This window comes from Balaenoptera ricei, chromosome 4 (assembly GCF_028023285.1).
Source record: "Balaenoptera ricei isolate mBalRic1 chromosome 4, mBalRic1.hap2, whole genome shotgun sequence".
Taxonomy (NCBI): domain Eukaryota; kingdom Metazoa; phylum Chordata; class Mammalia; order Artiodactyla; family Balaenopteridae; genus Balaenoptera; species Balaenoptera ricei.
Window position 1 is genome coordinate 38,728,107 of NC_082642.1, and position 19,474 is coordinate 38,747,580.

General features: G+C 39.0%; 1 protein-coding gene across 4 annotated transcripts in view; it reads right to left on the minus strand.

Moving 5' to 3' along the window:
* NGLY1 (N-glycanase 1) overlaps positions 1-19,474 on the minus strand; it is a 55,359-nt gene that overhangs the window by 32,474 nt on the left and 3,411 nt on the right. For 3 of the 4 annotated variants that reach the window (XM_059920453.1, XM_059920451.1, XM_059920454.1), the window contains exons 2-3: positions 15,874-15,988; positions 10,714-10,959 (exon numbers count right to left, since the gene is read on the minus strand). In XM_059920453.1, the coding sequence (XP_059776436.1) occupies positions 10,714-10,959; positions 15,874-15,988 (361 nt within the window). The remainder of the gene's footprint in view (positions 1-10,713; positions 10,960-15,873; positions 15,989-19,474) is intronic. The other variant, XM_059920452.1, reaches the window with a different exon arrangement.

The window sequence follows — 19,474 nt, forward strand, 5'->3', positions numbered from 1 at the left end:
CACTTTATAAAAAAACAAGTACAATGTGTATTTTTGTCAAATCACACAAAATAGAAGCAGTGGAATTTGGATCAGCAAATTTACTTTAGTAAAGGACAAGGCTTCTCAAGCCCACCAGCCCTCTTTCTACCTTTTTACAACCCTTTGCTTCGGTGGCTTTTAAATTTAGAACCTGTTTCCTTAACATAAAAGTTATGTTTAATAAATTTTTAATGATAGTTTTAATCAACTTGTGACTTCAATAAACATTTCTTACAAAAACCATTTTATTCTATTTGTAACAGTAATAAATGTTGCAGAAGGTTTTCAGGAAATACTGAATGGTATAAATAATATGAAATCACTATATAATTTCACCACTCAGAGAAAATTATAGCTAAGATATCTGTGTACAGCTTTCCAGACCTTTTAAAAATGAACATATTTATGTATGTGTGTTTTTAATAAGAAAAATGGAAATACACACATACACACAACATATGGTGTTTAATTTTGGAATTCTTAGTTTACCTTTTTTTCACCACATAATAATTGTCTTCATGTCAAAATACACCACATCATCATTTCTAATGGATATTAAGAATGCCAATTTAAATATGTGTCATAACTGCCTGTTGAAAGTATGTAAATGTATGTTACTTTTAAGAATGGTTCATGAACAAGAAATTGAACATTTAAATCTGTGTCCAAAGGAGACAAGGAGGAGATTTCTTCTCTTACAAAGTTTGCATATAGATCCAGACTAAGAAGTTGTCTTATGAGATTTAAATAGTTTAAAAATCGACTAACTCAGAGGTGCACAGCCAGGGGAAGAAGATGCCAGGACGGCCAGGAGGCTGAACCTGAGTGCTCTTCATGGTGGGCTCCTACCGTTTTAAGTCTGCATTTGAAGATTTTGCAATTCTGACTTAACTCTTTAACATCTTCAAGACAGAACAAATTTGACTTTGATGTGGAGACTAGGGAAGGGCTTTGCATATAATAAGCAGAATTTAAAATTATAAACAGAAGAGAGAGGAGACAAGATGGTGGAGAAGGACCTAAGCTCATCTCCTCTCAGGAAAACACCAAAATCACGACTAACTGCTGAACAACCATGGACGAAAAAGACTGGAACCTACCAAAAAAGATATTCTACATCCAAAGACAAAGAAGAAGCCACAGTGAGACGGTAGGAGGGGCGTTTTTGCTGTGTAATCGAATCCCACACCCACCGGGTGGGCAACCCACAAACTGGAAAATAATTATTTCGCAGAGGTTCTCCCACAGGAGTGAGACTTCTGAGCCCCATGTCAGGCTCTCCAGCCTGGGGGGCTCACATCAGAAGGAGGAGCCCCCAGAGCATTTGGCTTTGAAGGCCGGCAGGGCTTGAGCGCAGGAGCTCCACAGGACTGGGGGAAACAGAGAATCTGCTCTTGGAGGGTACACACAAGGTTTCACATGCACTGGGACCCAGGGCAAAGCAGTGACTTCATATCAGCCTGGGCCAGACCTACCTGTGGGTCTAGGAGGGTCTCCTGGGGAGGCGGGGGTCAGCTGTGTCTCATGTAGGCTCCAGTGCTGGGACACATCAGTCCAAGCAACCAACAGGGTGGGAACACAGCCCCACCCATGAGCAGACAGGCTGCCTAAAGACATCCTGAGCACACAGACACCTCTAAACACACCCCTTGACACGGCTCTGCCCATCAGAGGGACAAGACCCAGCTCCACCCACCAGTGGCCAGGCACCAGTCCCTTCCACCAGGAAGCCTGCACAAGCCCCTGGACCAATCTTACCCACCAGGGGGCAGACACCACAACCAAGAAGAATTATAGTCCTGCAGCCTGAGAAACAGAGACCACAAACACAGAAAGTTAGACAAAATGAAACTGCAGAGAAATATGTTTCAGATGAAGGAACAAGATAAAACACCAGAAGAACAATTAAGTGAGGTGGAAATATGCAATCTGCCTGAAAAAGAATTCAGAGTAATGGTAAAGATGACCCAAGGTCTTGGAAAAAGAATGGAGGCACAGACTGAGACGATACAAGAAATACTTAAAAAAGAGCTAGAAGATTTAAAGAACAGAGATGAATAATACAATAACTGAAGTGAAAAATACACTAGAAGGAATCAATAGCAGAATAAATGAGGCAAAAGAATGAATAAGCTAGATGGAAGACAAATTGGTGGAAATCACTGCTGTGGAACAGAATAAAGAAAAAAGAATGAAAAGAAATGAAGACAGTTTTGGAGACCTCTGGGACAACATTAAACACAGCAACATTCACATTATAGGGGTCCCAGAAGGAGAAGAGAGAGAGAAAGAGCCTGAGAAAATATCTGAAGAGATAATAGCCAAAAACTTCCCTAACATGAGAAAGGAAACACTCACTCAAGTCCGGGAAGCACAGAGAGTCCCATACAGGATAAACTCAAGGAGGAACACACCGAAACACATATTAATCAAACTTACAAAAATTAAAGACAAAGAAAAAATATTACAAGTAACAAGGAAAAAGCAACAAATAACATACAAGGGAATCCCCATAAAGTTATCAGCTGATTTTTTTCAGCAGAAACTCTGAAGGCCAGAAGGAAATGGCATGATATATTTAAAGTGAGGAAAGGGAAAAACCTACAACCAAGAATACTCTACCCATCAAGCCTCTCATTTAGATTCGATGAACAAAGCAAAAGCTTTACAGACAAGCAAAAGCTAAGAGAATTCAGCACCTCCAAAACAGCTTTACAAAAAATCTTTAAAAAACTACTCTAGGCAGAAAAGAAAAGGCCACAACTAGAATCAAGAAAATTACGAATGGGAAAGCTCACCATTAAAGGCAAACATAGAGTAAAGGTAGGAAATCATCCACACACAAATATGATATCAAAACCAGCAATTGCGAGAAGAGGAGAGTACACATGCAGGATATTGGAAATGCATTGGAAATTAAAAGACCAGCGACTTAAAACAATCTTGTTTGTATATAGACTGCTATATCAAAACCTCATGGTAACAGCAAACTAAAAATCTACAATAGATACACACACAAAAAAGAAAAAGCAATCCAAACAACACTAATGACAGTCATCAAATCACAAGAGAAGCGAACAAAAGAGGAAGGGAAGAAAAACAACCTACAAAAACAAACCCAAAACAATTAACAAGATGGCAATAAGAACATACATATTGATAATTACCTTAAATGTAAATGGATTAAATGCTCCAACCAAAATACAGACTGGCTGAATGGATACAAAAACAAGACCCATATATATGCTGTCTACAAGAGACCCAACTTCAGATCTAGGGACACATACAGACTGAAAGTGAGGGGATGGAAAAAGATATTCCATGCAAATGGAAATCAAAAGAAAGCTGGAGTAGCATTACTCATATCAGACAAAATAGACTTTAAGATAAAGACTGTTACGAGAGATAAGGAAGGACACTACATAATGATCAAGGGATCAATCCAAGAAGAAGATATAACAATCGTAAATATATACGCACCCAACACAGGAGCACCTCAATATGTAAGGCAAATCCTAACAGCCACAAAAGGAGAAATCAACAGTAACACAATAATAGTGGGGGACTTTAACACCCCTCTTACATCAATGGACAGATCATCCAGATAGAAAATAAGGAAACACAGGCCTTAAATGACACATTAGACCAAAGGACTTAATTGATACTTATAGAGCATTCCATTCAAAAGCAGCAGAATACACATTCTTCTCAAATGCACATGGAACATTCCCCAGGACAGATCACATGCTGGGTCACAAAGCACACCTCGGCAAATTTAAGAAAACTGAAATCATATCAAGCATCTTTTCCGACCACAACACCATGAGATTAGAAATCAACTACAAGAAAAAAACTAAAAAAAACACATACACGTGGAAGCTAAGCAATATGTTACTAAACAACCAATGGATCAATGAAGAAATCAAAGAGGAAATCGAAAAATAACTAGAGACAAATGAAAATGAAACATGATGATCCAAAACCTATGGGACCCGGCAAAAGCAGTTCTAAGAGGGAAGTTTACAGCAATACAATCTTACCTCAGGAAACAAGAAAAATCTCAAAGAAACAACCTAACCTTACACCTAAAGCAACTAGAGAAAGAAGAACAAACAAAACCCGAAGTTAGTAGAAGAAAAGAAATCATAAAGTTCAGAGAAGAAATTAATGAAATAGAGATGAAGAAAACAACATAAAATGTCAATGGAAGTAACAGCTGGTTCTTTGAAAAGATAAACAAAATCGATAAACCTTTAGCCAGACTCATGAAGGAAAAAAGGGGAAAGGGCTCAAATCAACAAAATTAGAAATGAAAAAGAAGTTACAACTGACACCACAGAAATACAAAGGATCATGAGACTACTACAAGCAACTCTATGCCAATAAAGTGGACAACCTAGAAGAAATGGACAAATTCTTAGAAAGGAACAATCTTCCAAGACTGAACCAGGAATAGAAAATATGAACAGACCAATCACAAGCACTGAAATTGAAACTGTGATTAAAAAACTTCCAACAAACAAAAGTCCAGTACCAGATGGCTTCACAGGTGAATTCTATCAAACATTTAGAGAAGAGTTAACACCTGTCCTTCTGAAACTATTCCAAAAATTGCAGAGGAAGGAACACTCCCAAACTCATTCTATGAGGCCACTATCACCCTGATACCCAAACCAGACAAAGACACCACCAGAAAAATTAAATTACAGGCCAGCATCTCTGATGAACATAGATGCAAAAATTCTCAACAAAATACTAGCAAACCAAATCCAACAATACATTAAAAGAAGCATACACTGTGATCAAGTGTGATTTATCCCAGGAATGCAAGGATTCTTCAATATCTGCAAACCAATCAGTGTGATATACCATATTAACAAATTGAAGAATAAAATCCATATGATCATCTCAATAGATGCAGAAAAAGCTTTTGACAAAATTCAACACCCATTTATGATAAAAACTCCTCAGAAAGTGGGCACAGAGGGAACCTACCTCAACATAATAAAGGCCATATATGACAAACCCACAGCTAACATCATACTCAATGGTGAAAGGCTGAAAGCATTTACTCTAAGATCAGGAACGAGACAAGGATGTCCACTCTTGCCACTGTTATTTAACATAGTTTTGGAAGTCCTAGCCACAGCAATCAGAGAAAAAAAAGAAATAAAAGGAATCCAAATTGGAAAAGAAGAAGTAAAACTGTCACTGTTTGAAGATGACCAGATAGTATACATAGAAAATCCTAAAGATGCCACCAGAAAACTACTAGAGCTCATCAATTAATTCAGTAAAGTTGCACGATACAAAACTAATACACAGAAATCTGCTGTTTCTATACACTAACAGTGAAAGATCAGAAAGAGCAATTAAACAAACAATCCCGGGGCTTCCCTGGTGGCGCAGTGGTTGAGAATCTGCCTGCTAATGCAGGGGACACGGGTTCGAGCCCTGGTCTGGGAAGATCCCACATGCCGCGGAGCAACGGGGCCCGTGAGCCACAGCTGCTGAGCCTGCGCGTCTGGAGCCTGTGCTCGGCAACAAGAGAGGCCACAATAGTGAGAGGCCCGTGCACTGCAATGAAGAGTGGCCCCCACTTGCCACAACTAGAGAAAAGCCCTCGCACAGAAACGAAGACCCAACACGGCCAAAAATAAAAATAAATAAATAAATAAATAAATAAAAGATTACTATTAAAAAAAAAAAAACAAAAAAAAACAAACAATCCCATTTACCATCACATCAAAAAGAATAAAATACTTAGGAATAAACTTACCTAAGGAGGCAAAAGACCTGTACTCAGAAAACTATAAGATACTGATGAAAGAAGTTGAAGATGACACAAACAGATGGAAAGATATACTATGTTCTTGGATTGGAAAAGTCAATATTGTCAAAGTGACTATACTAACCAAGGCAATCTATACATTAAATGTAATCCCTATCAAACTATCAATGGCATTTTTCATAGAACTAGAACAAAAAAAAATCTTAAAATTTGTATGGAGACACAAAGACCCCGAATAGCCAAAGCAATCATGAGAAAGAAAAACAGACCTGGAGGAATCAGGCTCCCTAACTTCAGACTATACTACAAAGCTCCAGTCATCAAAACAGTATAGTACGGGCACAAAAACAGAAATATAGATCAATGGAACAGGATAGAAAGCCCAGAAATAAACCCATGCACCTATGGTCAATTCATCTATGACAATGGAGGCAAGAATATATAATGGAGAAAAGACAGCCTCTTCAACAAGTTGTGCTGGGAAAACTGGACAGCTACATGTAAAAGAATGAAATTACAACATTCTTTAACACCATACACAAAAGTAATGTTAAAATGGATTGAAGGCCTAAACGTAAGACCAGATACTATAAAACTCGTAGAGGAAAACATAGGCAGAACGTTGTCTAATATAAATTGCAGAAATATCTTTTTGGATCTGTCTCCTAGAGTAACGAAAATAAAAAGAAAATAAATAAATGGGACCTAATTAAACTTAAAAGCTTTTGCACAGCAAAGGAAACCATGAACAAAATTAAAAGACAACCCACAGAATGGGAGAAAATATTTGCAAATGAAGCAGCTGACAAGGGATTAGTCTCCAAAATATACAAATAGCTCATGCAGCTCAATATCAAAAAGAAAAAACAAAAAAAACCCACCACAATCAAAAAATGTGCAGAAGCCCTAAATAGACAGTTCTCTAAAGAAGACATAAAGATGGCCAAAAAGCACTTGGAAAGATGCCCAACATCGCTAATTATTAGAGGAATGCAAATCAAAACTACAACGAGGCATCACATCATACTGGTCAGAATGGCATCATCAAAAAATCTACAAATAATAAATGCTGGAGTGGGTGTGGAGAAAAGAGAACCCTCCTACACTGTTGGTGGGAATGTAAATTGGTACAATTCCTACGGAGAACAGTATGGAGGTTCCTTAAAAATCTAAAAATAGAACTAACATATGACCCAGCAATCCCACATCCTGGGCATATATCCAGAGAGAACCATAACTCCAAAAGATACATGCACCCCAATGTTCATTGCAGCACTGTTTACAATTCCCAGGACATGCAAACAACCAATATATCCATCAACAGATGAATGAATAAAGATGTGATGTGTATACACACACACACAATGGAATATGACTCAGCCACAATAAAGAATGAAATAATGCCATTTGCAGCAACATGGATGGACCTAGAGATGATCAATAAGTCAGACAGAGAAAGACAAATATCATATGGTATCACTTCTATGTGGAATCTAAAAAGATGATACAAATGAACTTATTTACAAAACAGAAACAGACTCACAGACTTCAAAAACAAACATGGTTACCAAAGGGGAAAGGTCTAGGAGAGGGATAAATTAGGAGTTTGGGATTAACATATACACACTACTATATACAAAATAGATAAACAAGACCTACTGTATAGCACAGGGAACTCTACTCAATGTTCTGTAATAACCTATATGGGAAAAGAACCTAAAAAAGAACTGATACATGTATACGTATAACTGAACCACTTCGCTACACACCTGAAACTAACACAACACTGTAAATCAACTATACTCCAATATAAAAGTTAAATTTAAAAAAATAAAAAATAAAAAATATATATCTTCGTTTTAAAAAAACTAATTTTGTTATTTATCATTATCTAATATTATTTTTATAATTTCAATGAAATAATCTCAAATGATAATTCTTTTAAATAGATACATATATACTCATATACACAATGGGCAATAATTTCTAGAGTGATAAAAGTGTTGACGCAAAGTCCTCAACAACTTCATACACATTCTAAAAGCAGTCACATATCAAATAAAAGCATGCATTTAGACTATCTGTGCAATAACTGCCAAAGACTTTTTTAAGCAAATCATACTTCAGAGTCACATGCTTTCAACCCAGATAAAGTTGCAAAATTGGGAACAATGCTTCTAACATTCTGAGGCTCAGTCTTTGAAAAACTGTCTTTGCTGTTTTGAACCTGCTTTTGGAAGGCAAAGGGCATAAAAATATATAAAGGGTTATCAGGAAGTTATTTCATATAAGAACACTAAATACTCAGCATGTATAACCAGCAAATTTAAGAAATCAGTTTGGTCATTAGGAAAGTACAAATTAAAGCCACAATGAGACACTACACTTAACATCGACTAAAATGGCTATAATAAAAAAGACATTAACCATTATCAATGAGAATACTGAGAAATCGGAACCTTCACACTCTGCTGGTTAGAATGTAAAAAGGCGCAACAGCTCTGGAAAACAGCTTGCAATTTCTTAAAGCAATAAACATAAACTTGTCGTACAACCCAGTGGTTCCACTTCTAGGAATCTACCCAAGAGAAATGAAAACATCTGCCCACACAAAGCCTGGTATGTGGACATTCATAGCAGCATTGTCCGTAAGAGGCAAACATGGCAAACCCAAATGCCCGCCACGGAATGTTATTCAGCAATAAAAAGGAAAAAAATACTAATACATCCTGCAATATGGATAAACCTCAAAAACATACAAAGTAAAAGAAGCCAGAAGCAAAAGACTACGTAGTGTAGCTTTCATTTACATAAAATATCCAGAAAAAGCAGCAAAATAGATTTCTAACTACATCACCGTTTACTGAGCACCGGTATATTCCAGTACTTTATATCTTAAGGGAAAAACTTATTGGCAACTTCAACATCAATGACTATCACCCTGTCTTATATTTCCAAATTTTACTTGATACAGTTTCAACCAAAGAAATATATTAGTTGTGACACTCAACAGTGCTCAGGATTTGTCTAGTTTACATGCAGTTAAATGCTTTGTTAATCTCTCTCCTGCTGCTTTACTTGGGCCATTTTAATTCTCAGTTAGTATCCCCACTCAAAATGAGAAAGGGAGGAGAACATAATTGTCAAACTCTGTAATACAGCAATTAATGGTGATAAAAGCTTAAATAACAAATACTTTGTAAAAATGTGTACTTCAGTGATCCATGGAACCAGGAGTTGGCTATAAAAAACAAGATTCCTTCTAATTCCTCCCAACTCCCTTAAGGAATACAGAAAAAGATACTTTGTCCCAGGGACTAGAGAAGTAAGAGTTAATATACAGTAGCCTTCTAGGAGCATATGTGTTTGTGAAAGTTTATTTTCTTCTAAACTCTAAATTCGTTTTGACAATAGAATGACAATTTGTTTTTAGTGTAGTATCCAGGCCCTTTCTGGTAAGTAATTAAAGACCTCAAACGGTAACTTAGGGGCTTCCCTGGTGGTGCAGTGGTTAAGAATCCGCCTGCCAATGCAGGGGACACAGGTTCGAGCCCTAGTCCAGGAAGATCCCACATGCCGTGGAGCAACTAAGCCTGTGTGCCACAAGTACTGAGCCTGCGCTCTAGAGCCCACGAGCCACAACTACTGAAGCCCGAGTGCCACAACTACTGAAGCCCGTGCGCCTAGAGCCCGTGCTCCGCAACAAGAGAAGCCACCACAATGAGAAGGCTGCGCACCGCAAGGAAGAGTAGCCCCCGTTCACCACGACTAGAGAAAGCCCATGTGCAGCAATGAAGACCCAACGCAGCAAATAAATAAATAAATTAATTAATTAATTAATTTTAAAAAAAAGAAGAAGAAGAAGAAGAAGAAGAATTATTATTCAAAAGGACAGTACTCTCTCCTCCCTTGCCAGCCACTACCACCTTCAATTCTTTATTTTTTAAAGACAAGCTTAGGGTATTCCCAGCCTACACTAAGGAATGACGGCCCATCATCTGACTACCCGGGAGGTTAGGTTAAAGGCTCTCCAATTATCCAGCTGGAGAAAATTAAGGGTAGATTTAACAACTGACTCTAGATGTAGAGTTCCAGTGTATGGAGGAGAGTAATCAGGTGTTTCACCAAAATTGAAAGAGGACATGAGTTTAAGCTGCCTACTGATAAAATTACTATAGAAAAACCATGAAAATTTTTCTGACAGTGAAAATTTAGGAGTAAAAGGCTTAAGGACCTTTATTAAAAGGGATTCTTTTGTAAACAGGATAATTTCCTATTAAATAAGGTCATTTAAGTATACCGAGAATTCCTGTAAGACATCAGTAATTTGACCTCAGTTCTTCAGAAGTATATATGTGTATGCTAGCACCACTATCAGTAAATTAATGATTATTTACCTTAAGCCTAAAGAAGCCGATTTTTTATTGAATTGAGGTGCTGATAATGGTAGGTTGTTGGAATTAATAATTCCATGGTAGACAGCAGCAGGTATTACATCAGAAGCGTCAAAGCAATAGAGGAAACCTTATTTGATGGCCACACACCTGTCTAGCAAGTCCTTTACTTTTTCTAGGTTAAAGACACATGCTAATCTGTGCAACTGATTTAAGTGCCACGGCAACAGGTACATTTACAAATGATAAATTAAATAAAACCCTGGCTGCCTCAGAAACAACAAGCCACAAGTTAAGATTTAAAAGTCCAAATAAAAGACAGCCATTTCCCCACTCTTGTTACAGATCTGACAATTTTTTAAAAGAGCTCAGGAAATTTGAACGTATTAGAACTGTAAGAACCAAGAATGACTCAGACATAAATTCTGGAATAAGTCCTATTTTAAAGCTTTTGCTATATCAACACTTTGAAAGGAGCAGTCAAGGAAGGTTTAATTCTAACATTACCATTGGAGTGGACGGTGGGTTTGATGACCGCCCTTCACTGTTCCCTGGATGCTGGGTTAACCCACTAGGACCGGAAGCCTGCGCTGTAGGAAGCTGGGTGCTGGCTGCAAGTTGCTGAGATAATTCTGCTTTGTGGCTCTTATCTGATCCATCCAATCTGCTACTTCTCTCTATGGCAATCAGGTCACGAATTTTTTGCAGCTGCTCCACTGAAGCTTTTTTAGGAAAGATAAGATGGGTTTCTCCCTGGAATTTATAAAATTAGGGAAAATTTTAACCTTTGCTTTATACTGACAGTCATTCTTACACAGTATATGTAAAATGGAGCCAATACTACAGAACACATCATATTTTAACAATCTTTCTCTTTTCTTACCATTTTGGCACTTTTAAAAAAAATACAGGCAAAGGTATACCAGAAAATTAAGAAAATATGTCTCCTTGTTAGCATAAAATGTTTAGCCTGTTTTATTGGTTCAAAAGACCTTTAGAAAAATACTTTATCTTTTAGAAATACTGTAATGAGCCAGAAATCCTCCTAAGAGATGCAAAAATGCACATTCCTATCTTCTCTGCAATAGTATATGATACAACTATTCTCCATGAAATTCCCTATGAAATAATGACACTATAGATACAGCCATTCAAAATGATCATTGGTCACATAAAACCAGTAAGAAGTTATATAACAACCTTTGAATCTTCTAAACTCAAGTCTTTAAGAATAGCTACATGATTAGAAGTCTGTGTATGGAGTTCACTAATTCTTCCAAGATAACAAAAATTACATCCTGAGGGTCAATTCAAAACTATGGATTGCTATTTAGTAATACAAAGGTGGTCCAAACAAAAACAAACCATCAAACAATAAAAATCTGATTCTTTAAGAAGTGATTCATTTAATGAATTCACATAATATAATCAGAGTTCTCTGAGGTACAATAAACATTACAACAAAGCTCACAATGTAAAATAGTAAATTACAAAACAAACAGAAAAGTGAAATGAAAATATATTCCATCAAGGTTTAAGGTGTTGAGAAGCAACAGTGTTAAAACAGTAATTCCACCAACTGCAAATGAGATAACACAGTCGTTACAATATGCAGTGGACCAACCTGTAGATTGTGAGCATTTAAATTCAACTCCACAACTGAGAATGACCTTATTTCCCTGGTGATGGCAGATCTACAGGAATCAACTGACCAAGACATTACTCCACAACGACATGAAAATCAATTCCACGTGAATCCATTTGAAAAAGCTGGGAGAGGCCAGCAATCTCCATGTATTACCCAAAACAGCTGTAAAAAAGACTACTACCATTTACTGCATTTATGTGTTTCTAGGTACTGTGCTAAAAAGCACTTTACCCACATTATCTGAAGAATTCTTACAACCACCTTGAAAGGTAGGTATTGGGTTTATCCCCACTTTTCATATGGAAATACGAAGGCTCCGAGACGTTAAATAACCTGCCTGAAGCTACCAACCGTCAGAGTAAGGATTCAAACCGCATGACCTTAATCGTTATATGCTATAACTGATTCCACCTGAGACTGAACAGAGATCAAAACCCACAAGCCTGTACAAATAGCTGGAAGGGTTGAGCAAAAAGTATTTCTACAGTTGTGATGATTACATACACGATGGTTGGCACAAATTGGAACACAGTGAATTTTCCAACAGGAGAAAGGAACCACCTCCTATCTATGATGAGCTCTGGGAAGAGAAACCAGACTCCTGGTTTAAAACCAAGCATGGGGCTTCCCTGGTGGCGCAGTGGTTGAGAATCTGCCTGCCAATGCAGGGGACACGGGTTCGAGCCCTGGTCCGGGAAGATCCCACATGCCGCGGAGCAACTAGGCCCGTGAGCCACAACTACTGAGCGTGCGCGTCTGGAGCCTGTGCTCCGCAACAAGAGAGGCCACGATAGTGAGAGGCCCGCGCACCGCGATGAAGAGTGGCCTCCGCTTGCCGCAACTGGAGAAAGCCCTCGCACAGAAACGAAGACCCAACACAGCCAAAAATAAAAAATAAATAAATTAATTAATTAAAATACTTATTAAAAAAAAAAAAAATTAAAAAAAAAAAAAAAAAAAAACCAAGCATGGAGGCCCCTGATCTCACACTGTGAGTGGAGCAGCACCGAGGAAGGTACACGACACCACGGCCAGAGATGGGAGAGCCCGACAGCCATGTGGATCTGGCTGGTCCACACCTCAGAGAGGGCCCCGGTGAGACAGAGGCTGCTCCCTTCCTTTCCATCTTTTCAGGACCAGTCCTAAAAGAATGTATGATTATGACTGAAGTGTCTGTACGAAAAAGTTTAATCGACAGCACTGTATTTTCATAAAAGGACAAAACTACAGGCTTAATGCACTAGACCCAGTAACATTTTAAGAAACCAACGAGGATTCTAGTATTTAACAAAATCTCTGTTTCTCAACGCATTCTTGGTGAGGCAATTCTCACTGCCAGATATGAGTCAACCCCATCCCTGCTCGCTAAATGCTGGTGACATCTTCCAGTCACCAAGACAACCAAAACTACGGCCCTCGATGCCCCATCCTCCCCGAGGGTAGGTGCAGCTCCCAGCAAGAACTACTCCACTAAGCCAGCCTGATGGGTCACACGACCATTTGAATCCTACTCTTTCTCAACCTCCTCCTCAGAATTTTCATAAACAAGAATGCAGCCTCAGGGACAAGTGGGCACAAAGGTGTCCAGGATTTTAATGTGCAACTGAAAATTTCAGGATAGGTCTTGGATTTGCTACTTCATCTCAAAGCCCACCAAGTTTCTTTCTGGTGGTAGAGTTCAGTTTCAGCTCCGTTGGCTAACACTGATAAAACATTTACTTCCTACAGTGTGAAGTGCAAAGCCAGCCAGAAACTCTAAGTATAAATTAGTCTTAAAGCATGATCATCTTTTCTGAAATTGTGACTCTACTTGCATCAAATACTACTGCAAGTCTCAATCTGGCTTGTTACCTGGCACTGGCGTGACCAACCTACAAGTTTGCCTGGGACTGAGGGGTTTTCTGCGGGGCTGGACTTTCACTGCTAAAACCAGGACAGTCCCCGGCAAACTAGAGCGGTTGGTCATCCCTCCTGGCACTCAAGTATTTGCTGAATGAAAGATAAATATGATTCCACTGAATCTGTGACACTCCAACAATGAGAAACAATGAGAAACTGAAACACTTCAACTTCAACAGTCTCCAGTTGTCATTTACTTAATTTTCCTGTCATTTGACTCTCAAAAATCTGCATTTCCTTGAACAAATTCATCAACGTTCTCAATCTTCCCCATCTATAGTTTTAAATTCTTTATGTTCAGATGTCTGTGAGCAACTACAAGCAGGTGACACCATAATTTATACCTCCACCCTGCCCTCTCCTTTTGAATCATCAAAGACTCATATATCCAACTCTCTACTTGACACCTCTACTTGAATATTTAACAGTATATCAGTTACAATTATCCAAAAGACAGGTTCGTTTTTTCTCCCCTGATACCTGCTACTCTCCAAGATTTTTCAACCTCAATGAATGGTACTCCCATCCACTCAGCTGCTCAAACCAAAACCCAGACGTCACCCTGACTCCTTCCTTTCCCTTACATTCCACATCTAGTTCATCGGCAAGTCCCACAGACTGCTTCAAAAAGAAATCCTGGATCCCACTACTGCCCCATCCCCACTGCTGTCGGTCTTTGATTCCACAAATATTTACTGGGTGCCCACCTGCTCTGCTCCTTTCCCAGCAGCCGGCCCACAGGGAGCAACACAGACACAGAGCCTGTCCTCACGGAATCTAGACTAACCACTACCCTTTCTCACTGAGACTAACGGGATCAGCTTTATAACTGGCCTCCCTGCTTTACCCCTTGCCCCCATCCAGAACATCCAGAATATTCTCTTTACAACTGCTAGAGCCATCTTCAAAAATACTCTTCCCTGCTTAAAACCTTTCAATGGCTTCCCATCCCACTCGTCATAAAGTGCCATCTTTACCACAGTTCCCAAAACCCCAGGCCTGCCTCCGTGGCCACTTTCTGTGCCAAGGCTACTCCTGCTAGAAATCCTCCACACGTGTGGATCTCTGTGCCTGAAAAACCCTCACCTGAGAGCGTCAGGTATTTGAACTGCTTCTCATCACTCAGGTCCCAGCTCAACCACGATCTCCTCAGGGGCCTCCCCTGAGCACTTGTCCTCACATAGCTGCCCATCACTACAGTTGCTTATGATGTTCTTTCCATGCCTCATTTTCTTCTTTGTGCTCATCTTTGTTTTCACACCTACTGCCTGTCTAACCTACAGGAATGCAAGCTCCATGCGAGATGGGATCTGTTATCTAACTAGTTCACCACTATATTCCTAAGGCCTGAAACAGAACCAGGGGAGGCAAGCGGAGAGGCGGGGAGGAAAGCACATCCCAGAGCAACTCAGAATATCTCCTTAACAGCTGCTACGGTCTTGCCAGTTGACTGCTATTGGCTGCTCGGCCCCTAGAACCTGGCTGGACTTCTCTCAGTATTCCATAAACTAGAAATGGTTAAGCATATACACATAAAGAAAACTCATCATCTTGAAAGCTACTTTCATTGTGTCATAAAATTAAACTATGCCACAAGATTCCACAACATGGAAACACCAAGCTTTTCCTTTGACCTGGAAACAAAAAAACCCACTGAGATTCTTTTCTTCTGTCACAGAAGGGAACCCTTATGTGTGGCAACTAAACTCAACTTTTCTGTTTTTACTCTTGTCATTTCTTACTGGAGACAGGTGGTTGGACCCCCATCAGCAATTGTGGTTGGACCCCCATCAGCAATTCATGTTTGCTTACATGGCAGATTTTTGCTAAAGGTCTAAAGAGAACCACAATTTAGTCCTTGGGTTGCATGTCTGACCTCCCTATTCTAAAGGACTGAGATTGTAAGAATTCTCCCTGTGGGAGAGTTGTTATATTTTACTGTGATTTTAAAGCATATTGACTGTGACTTTTCAATGTAGAGTAAGTGAAGAAATAACTGGTCCCATAGTTTTCCAAAATGAATCAATCAATAAAAATATTCTTATTTAGAAATTATCTATCAACACTATACTGAATGCTCTGTACACGAACCGCGGAGAAGAAACCGTGAACACACTGACCTCTTCAAAGCCCATTTCAAATAAACATTCAACAGCTCCTCTGACAGGCAAGAGTCGAGTAGAAAAAGTTGTGTTTCCAATCCGGATAGATCTATATTTTTCATCATTAGGGTTTCTGATTAAAAAAAAAAAAAGTCTGATTATATATAACAATTTACATTTTTCACCATGTTTTTGCATTCTTTTTCACATTTTATGCTGGCTATACGCCTACGAGGTGGTAGAGATCCCAGCTTTAAGGGAAGAGGATGCAGTCTGGAAAGACAGACTGATTTTGTGATTCTTACCTCGTACACACTTACTGCAACCTTACTGTTTAACTTCACAGCTGATAATATCAATGCTGCCCTAAGGGAAACCCACGCGACATTCTATTTCTGTGCTGTTAAAACTAGAGACCTTTATGGGTTTTTACGTTGCTAAGAAAAAATTCCATGCAAGCTCCAGACAGGGGTAGAAGGTTCTGCCTGTTTTCTTCTGATGGATCTCAGTCATCGAGAATAGCGCCTGATGGACGTGTACATGGTGGTTAATAAATATTTGTGAAACGAATGAATAAAAGAAACTAAGAAGCTATATACAAATGAATCACAGCTCCTCAAAGACTTTACTTCTGACAAACATGAACCTAGGTATACCTTTATGGTCACTTGATTTTTCTTTCTTCCCTAGACCAATGGTTGTTTTTTACTATAATTTCTGTTTCAGCTCAAGATATATTTTTGTCACAGCAACTACGGTAATAAAATACAATGAAGATATGAACTTCTTTTACCATGATTTAGATTTTGAATAGTACACATGAGATGAGACCAGCACATGAAAAATCTTTGATTTGAGATTTGTAATAACGTTGATAAATCAGAAAGGCTGTTAAAAAAAAAAATCAGAAAGAAAATAAAAGGTTAAAGGCAATCAAGGTATTATACTCAAAAGGCCTTCTGAACTTAATTCAGGATGATAAGTAGGTTTCATATCTGATACTGACGCCCTTAAAATGGTAGTGGCTTCCATCAGTATGGCATTAAGAAAGACTGAGGCTGTCTCAGGGGTCCACAGAAGCAGTGTTGAGGCTACCAGCCTGGGGTCTGGGATGACGGGGTGGCCAAGTGCTGGCAAATGACCAAACACCTTTGTCCTAAACTTAACGCATGTTCTCCAGATATCATGATATAAAAACCAAAACAGGGATTGTTACCTGTGGAAGTTTCAACAAATTTCACATTTGTTTTCCATCAAGCAGTTCCTGTTGCCAAACTGTCATAAATACTACACAAAACTTTTTTAAACCTCTTTTCATTTCAAAAATTACACAAGTTTATTACAGAATATTCAGAGACAAACGCTCCAAAATAGTGTTACTTAAAATGTCCAGATTGGTGCTGATCTGTAAACTCTTTGCTTTTCATCCATGAGGAGTACAGAAATTGAAAGTATTCAGTAATTATTACATGACACTGCCATGAAATTTTCATTGCATTTTACAAAAGTTATAGGTCCACAAAGGATTGGAAATTAAAAATACTGTTCTTTACTGCAGGTCATTTGAAAATCACAGATAACTGAGAAACACAAAGAGAAACAGATGCCTTACTCTTTTATTGTGTGTATCAGATCAGGGTTTGTAAACCTTGGCAATATTGACCTTTGGCCTTTGCTCTGAGGGCTGCCCTGGGCACAGTGAAATGTTTACATCCCTGGCTTCTGTGCCACACTACATCATAAGCGTGCCGCTCTTTCTTACCACTTAAACATTAAACAGTGAATAATCCTACCTTTACCAAAGCTAGTTACAGGTAGACGAGGCATCTTTTCACGACACTCAACACACTCCACAGGGTGAAAAACACATCAGTACCACCAGGAGGGTATATCCCACTTGGTGCAGAACTGCTTGAGCTATCTTAGTCTATTTTTCCCAAGAGTTTCCAGATTTCTACATAATCAAAGTCTTTCACTGGGCTTAATTTTCTAATTTTTCTTCCCTTTTTCACACTAAAAAAATTCTGATAAAACTTACATGAGCTGTTCCGATATAGCTTATTATTTTGAGACATGTTTCAAAGTGTCGAAGCAGCTTCTTTGCTACAGGCTTTGTATAGCTTAGATTTTCCTCCCTAGTTTCTAAAGAACAATGTTCTATCTTTGTACAACATCTATGGATCTCACATATCATTTATGTGTTTTTCTCACTCAACGTATATTGCAAATAAAAATTTGAAAAATGGCAATAACATCCAGGTACCCAAATCCTAGCTTCCTCTTTTTAAATGTGCTGAGGACTTCTCTGGTGGCGCAGTGGTTAAGAATCCGCCTGCCAATGCAGGGACACGGGTTCAAGCCCTGGTCCGGGAAGATCCCACATGCCGCGGAGCAACTAAGCCCGAGCGCCACAGCTACTGAGCCTGCGCTCTAGAGCCCGCGAGCCACAACTACTGAAGCCCGCACACCTAGAGCCCGTGCTCTGCAACAAGAGAAGCCGCCGCAATGAGAAGCCCGCGCACCGCAATGAAGAGCAGCCCCCGCTCGCCGCAGCTAGAGAAAGCCCGCGCGCAGCAACCGAGACCCAACGCAGCCAAAAATAAATAAATGAATGAATGAATGAATGTGTTGAGCAGACCAGCCATAGTCTTGAGCACAGACTGATGTGAAAGTCAGCCCCTGAAGCCCTCAAAGGCTTACAGAACTTGGCCCCAGGGCCAGCAGCCCTCAGGTCCGTCAGCTCCCATTTCCTGCCCTTGGAGAAGTGCCACACAAACACTCCTGACTCTCTCGCTTCACAGCATAAGCCTGGTGTGGCCACTCTCCTCGAGCCCATTGCTACTCTCAGGATCCTGCGGCCTCTGAAGTACCCCTACGGACCTTTAGTTTTGATCTTCTTCTTCCACTAATGTAATTTTCTCTGCAGACTTTTCTCTAATATTGTTTGCTATAACTCTTTGATTTTTCCCCCCCTATCTCTGGTGACCATTAACTATTTCTACGACTTTATTTATTATTTATCTTGCTTGTTAGCAATTATCTTGCACCTTAGCTTGAGATTTCTTTTTCTGGTTGTTGGATGATGACGTTGAATGAATGAGGTTTCAAAGGACAGCAAAACTTCCTAAACCTCACTCAACCAACACTTTGAACACATTTTGGTGTCTTTCTAGCTGTCTTACCCACAGGTAGACAAAGTGTTTCATTTATAGAAAATTAGCCTGTGTATTTACAACTGAATAGTAGGAAAAAGTCCCGCTTTGCACCTCAAAAGTCATAATCTACCATATTTCTAAGATTTTACAACATGTTAATAATAAGCCTCCCACTGAGTCACAGCATTCCTTTTCTCAGAAAAGGAAAGCTTAAATGTTTCTATTTCAGAAATGCTGGGAATTAAATATATCTGAGCATTCACTAGCTCTCTTCCTCTTTAGGATGCATAATCCCAGAAAGAGTTCTCACAAGTGGAAATTTAGTACATAAGTGCATCCTATAATCTTGCATTTTTATTACTGATCACAAAAGTTGGTTTGTAGGTCATCTGAAAAACTATTTCTAGCCCTTCTGAAAATTTGTTATTGTGACTTACATGTAAAATTTTCAAAAACATCTCTCT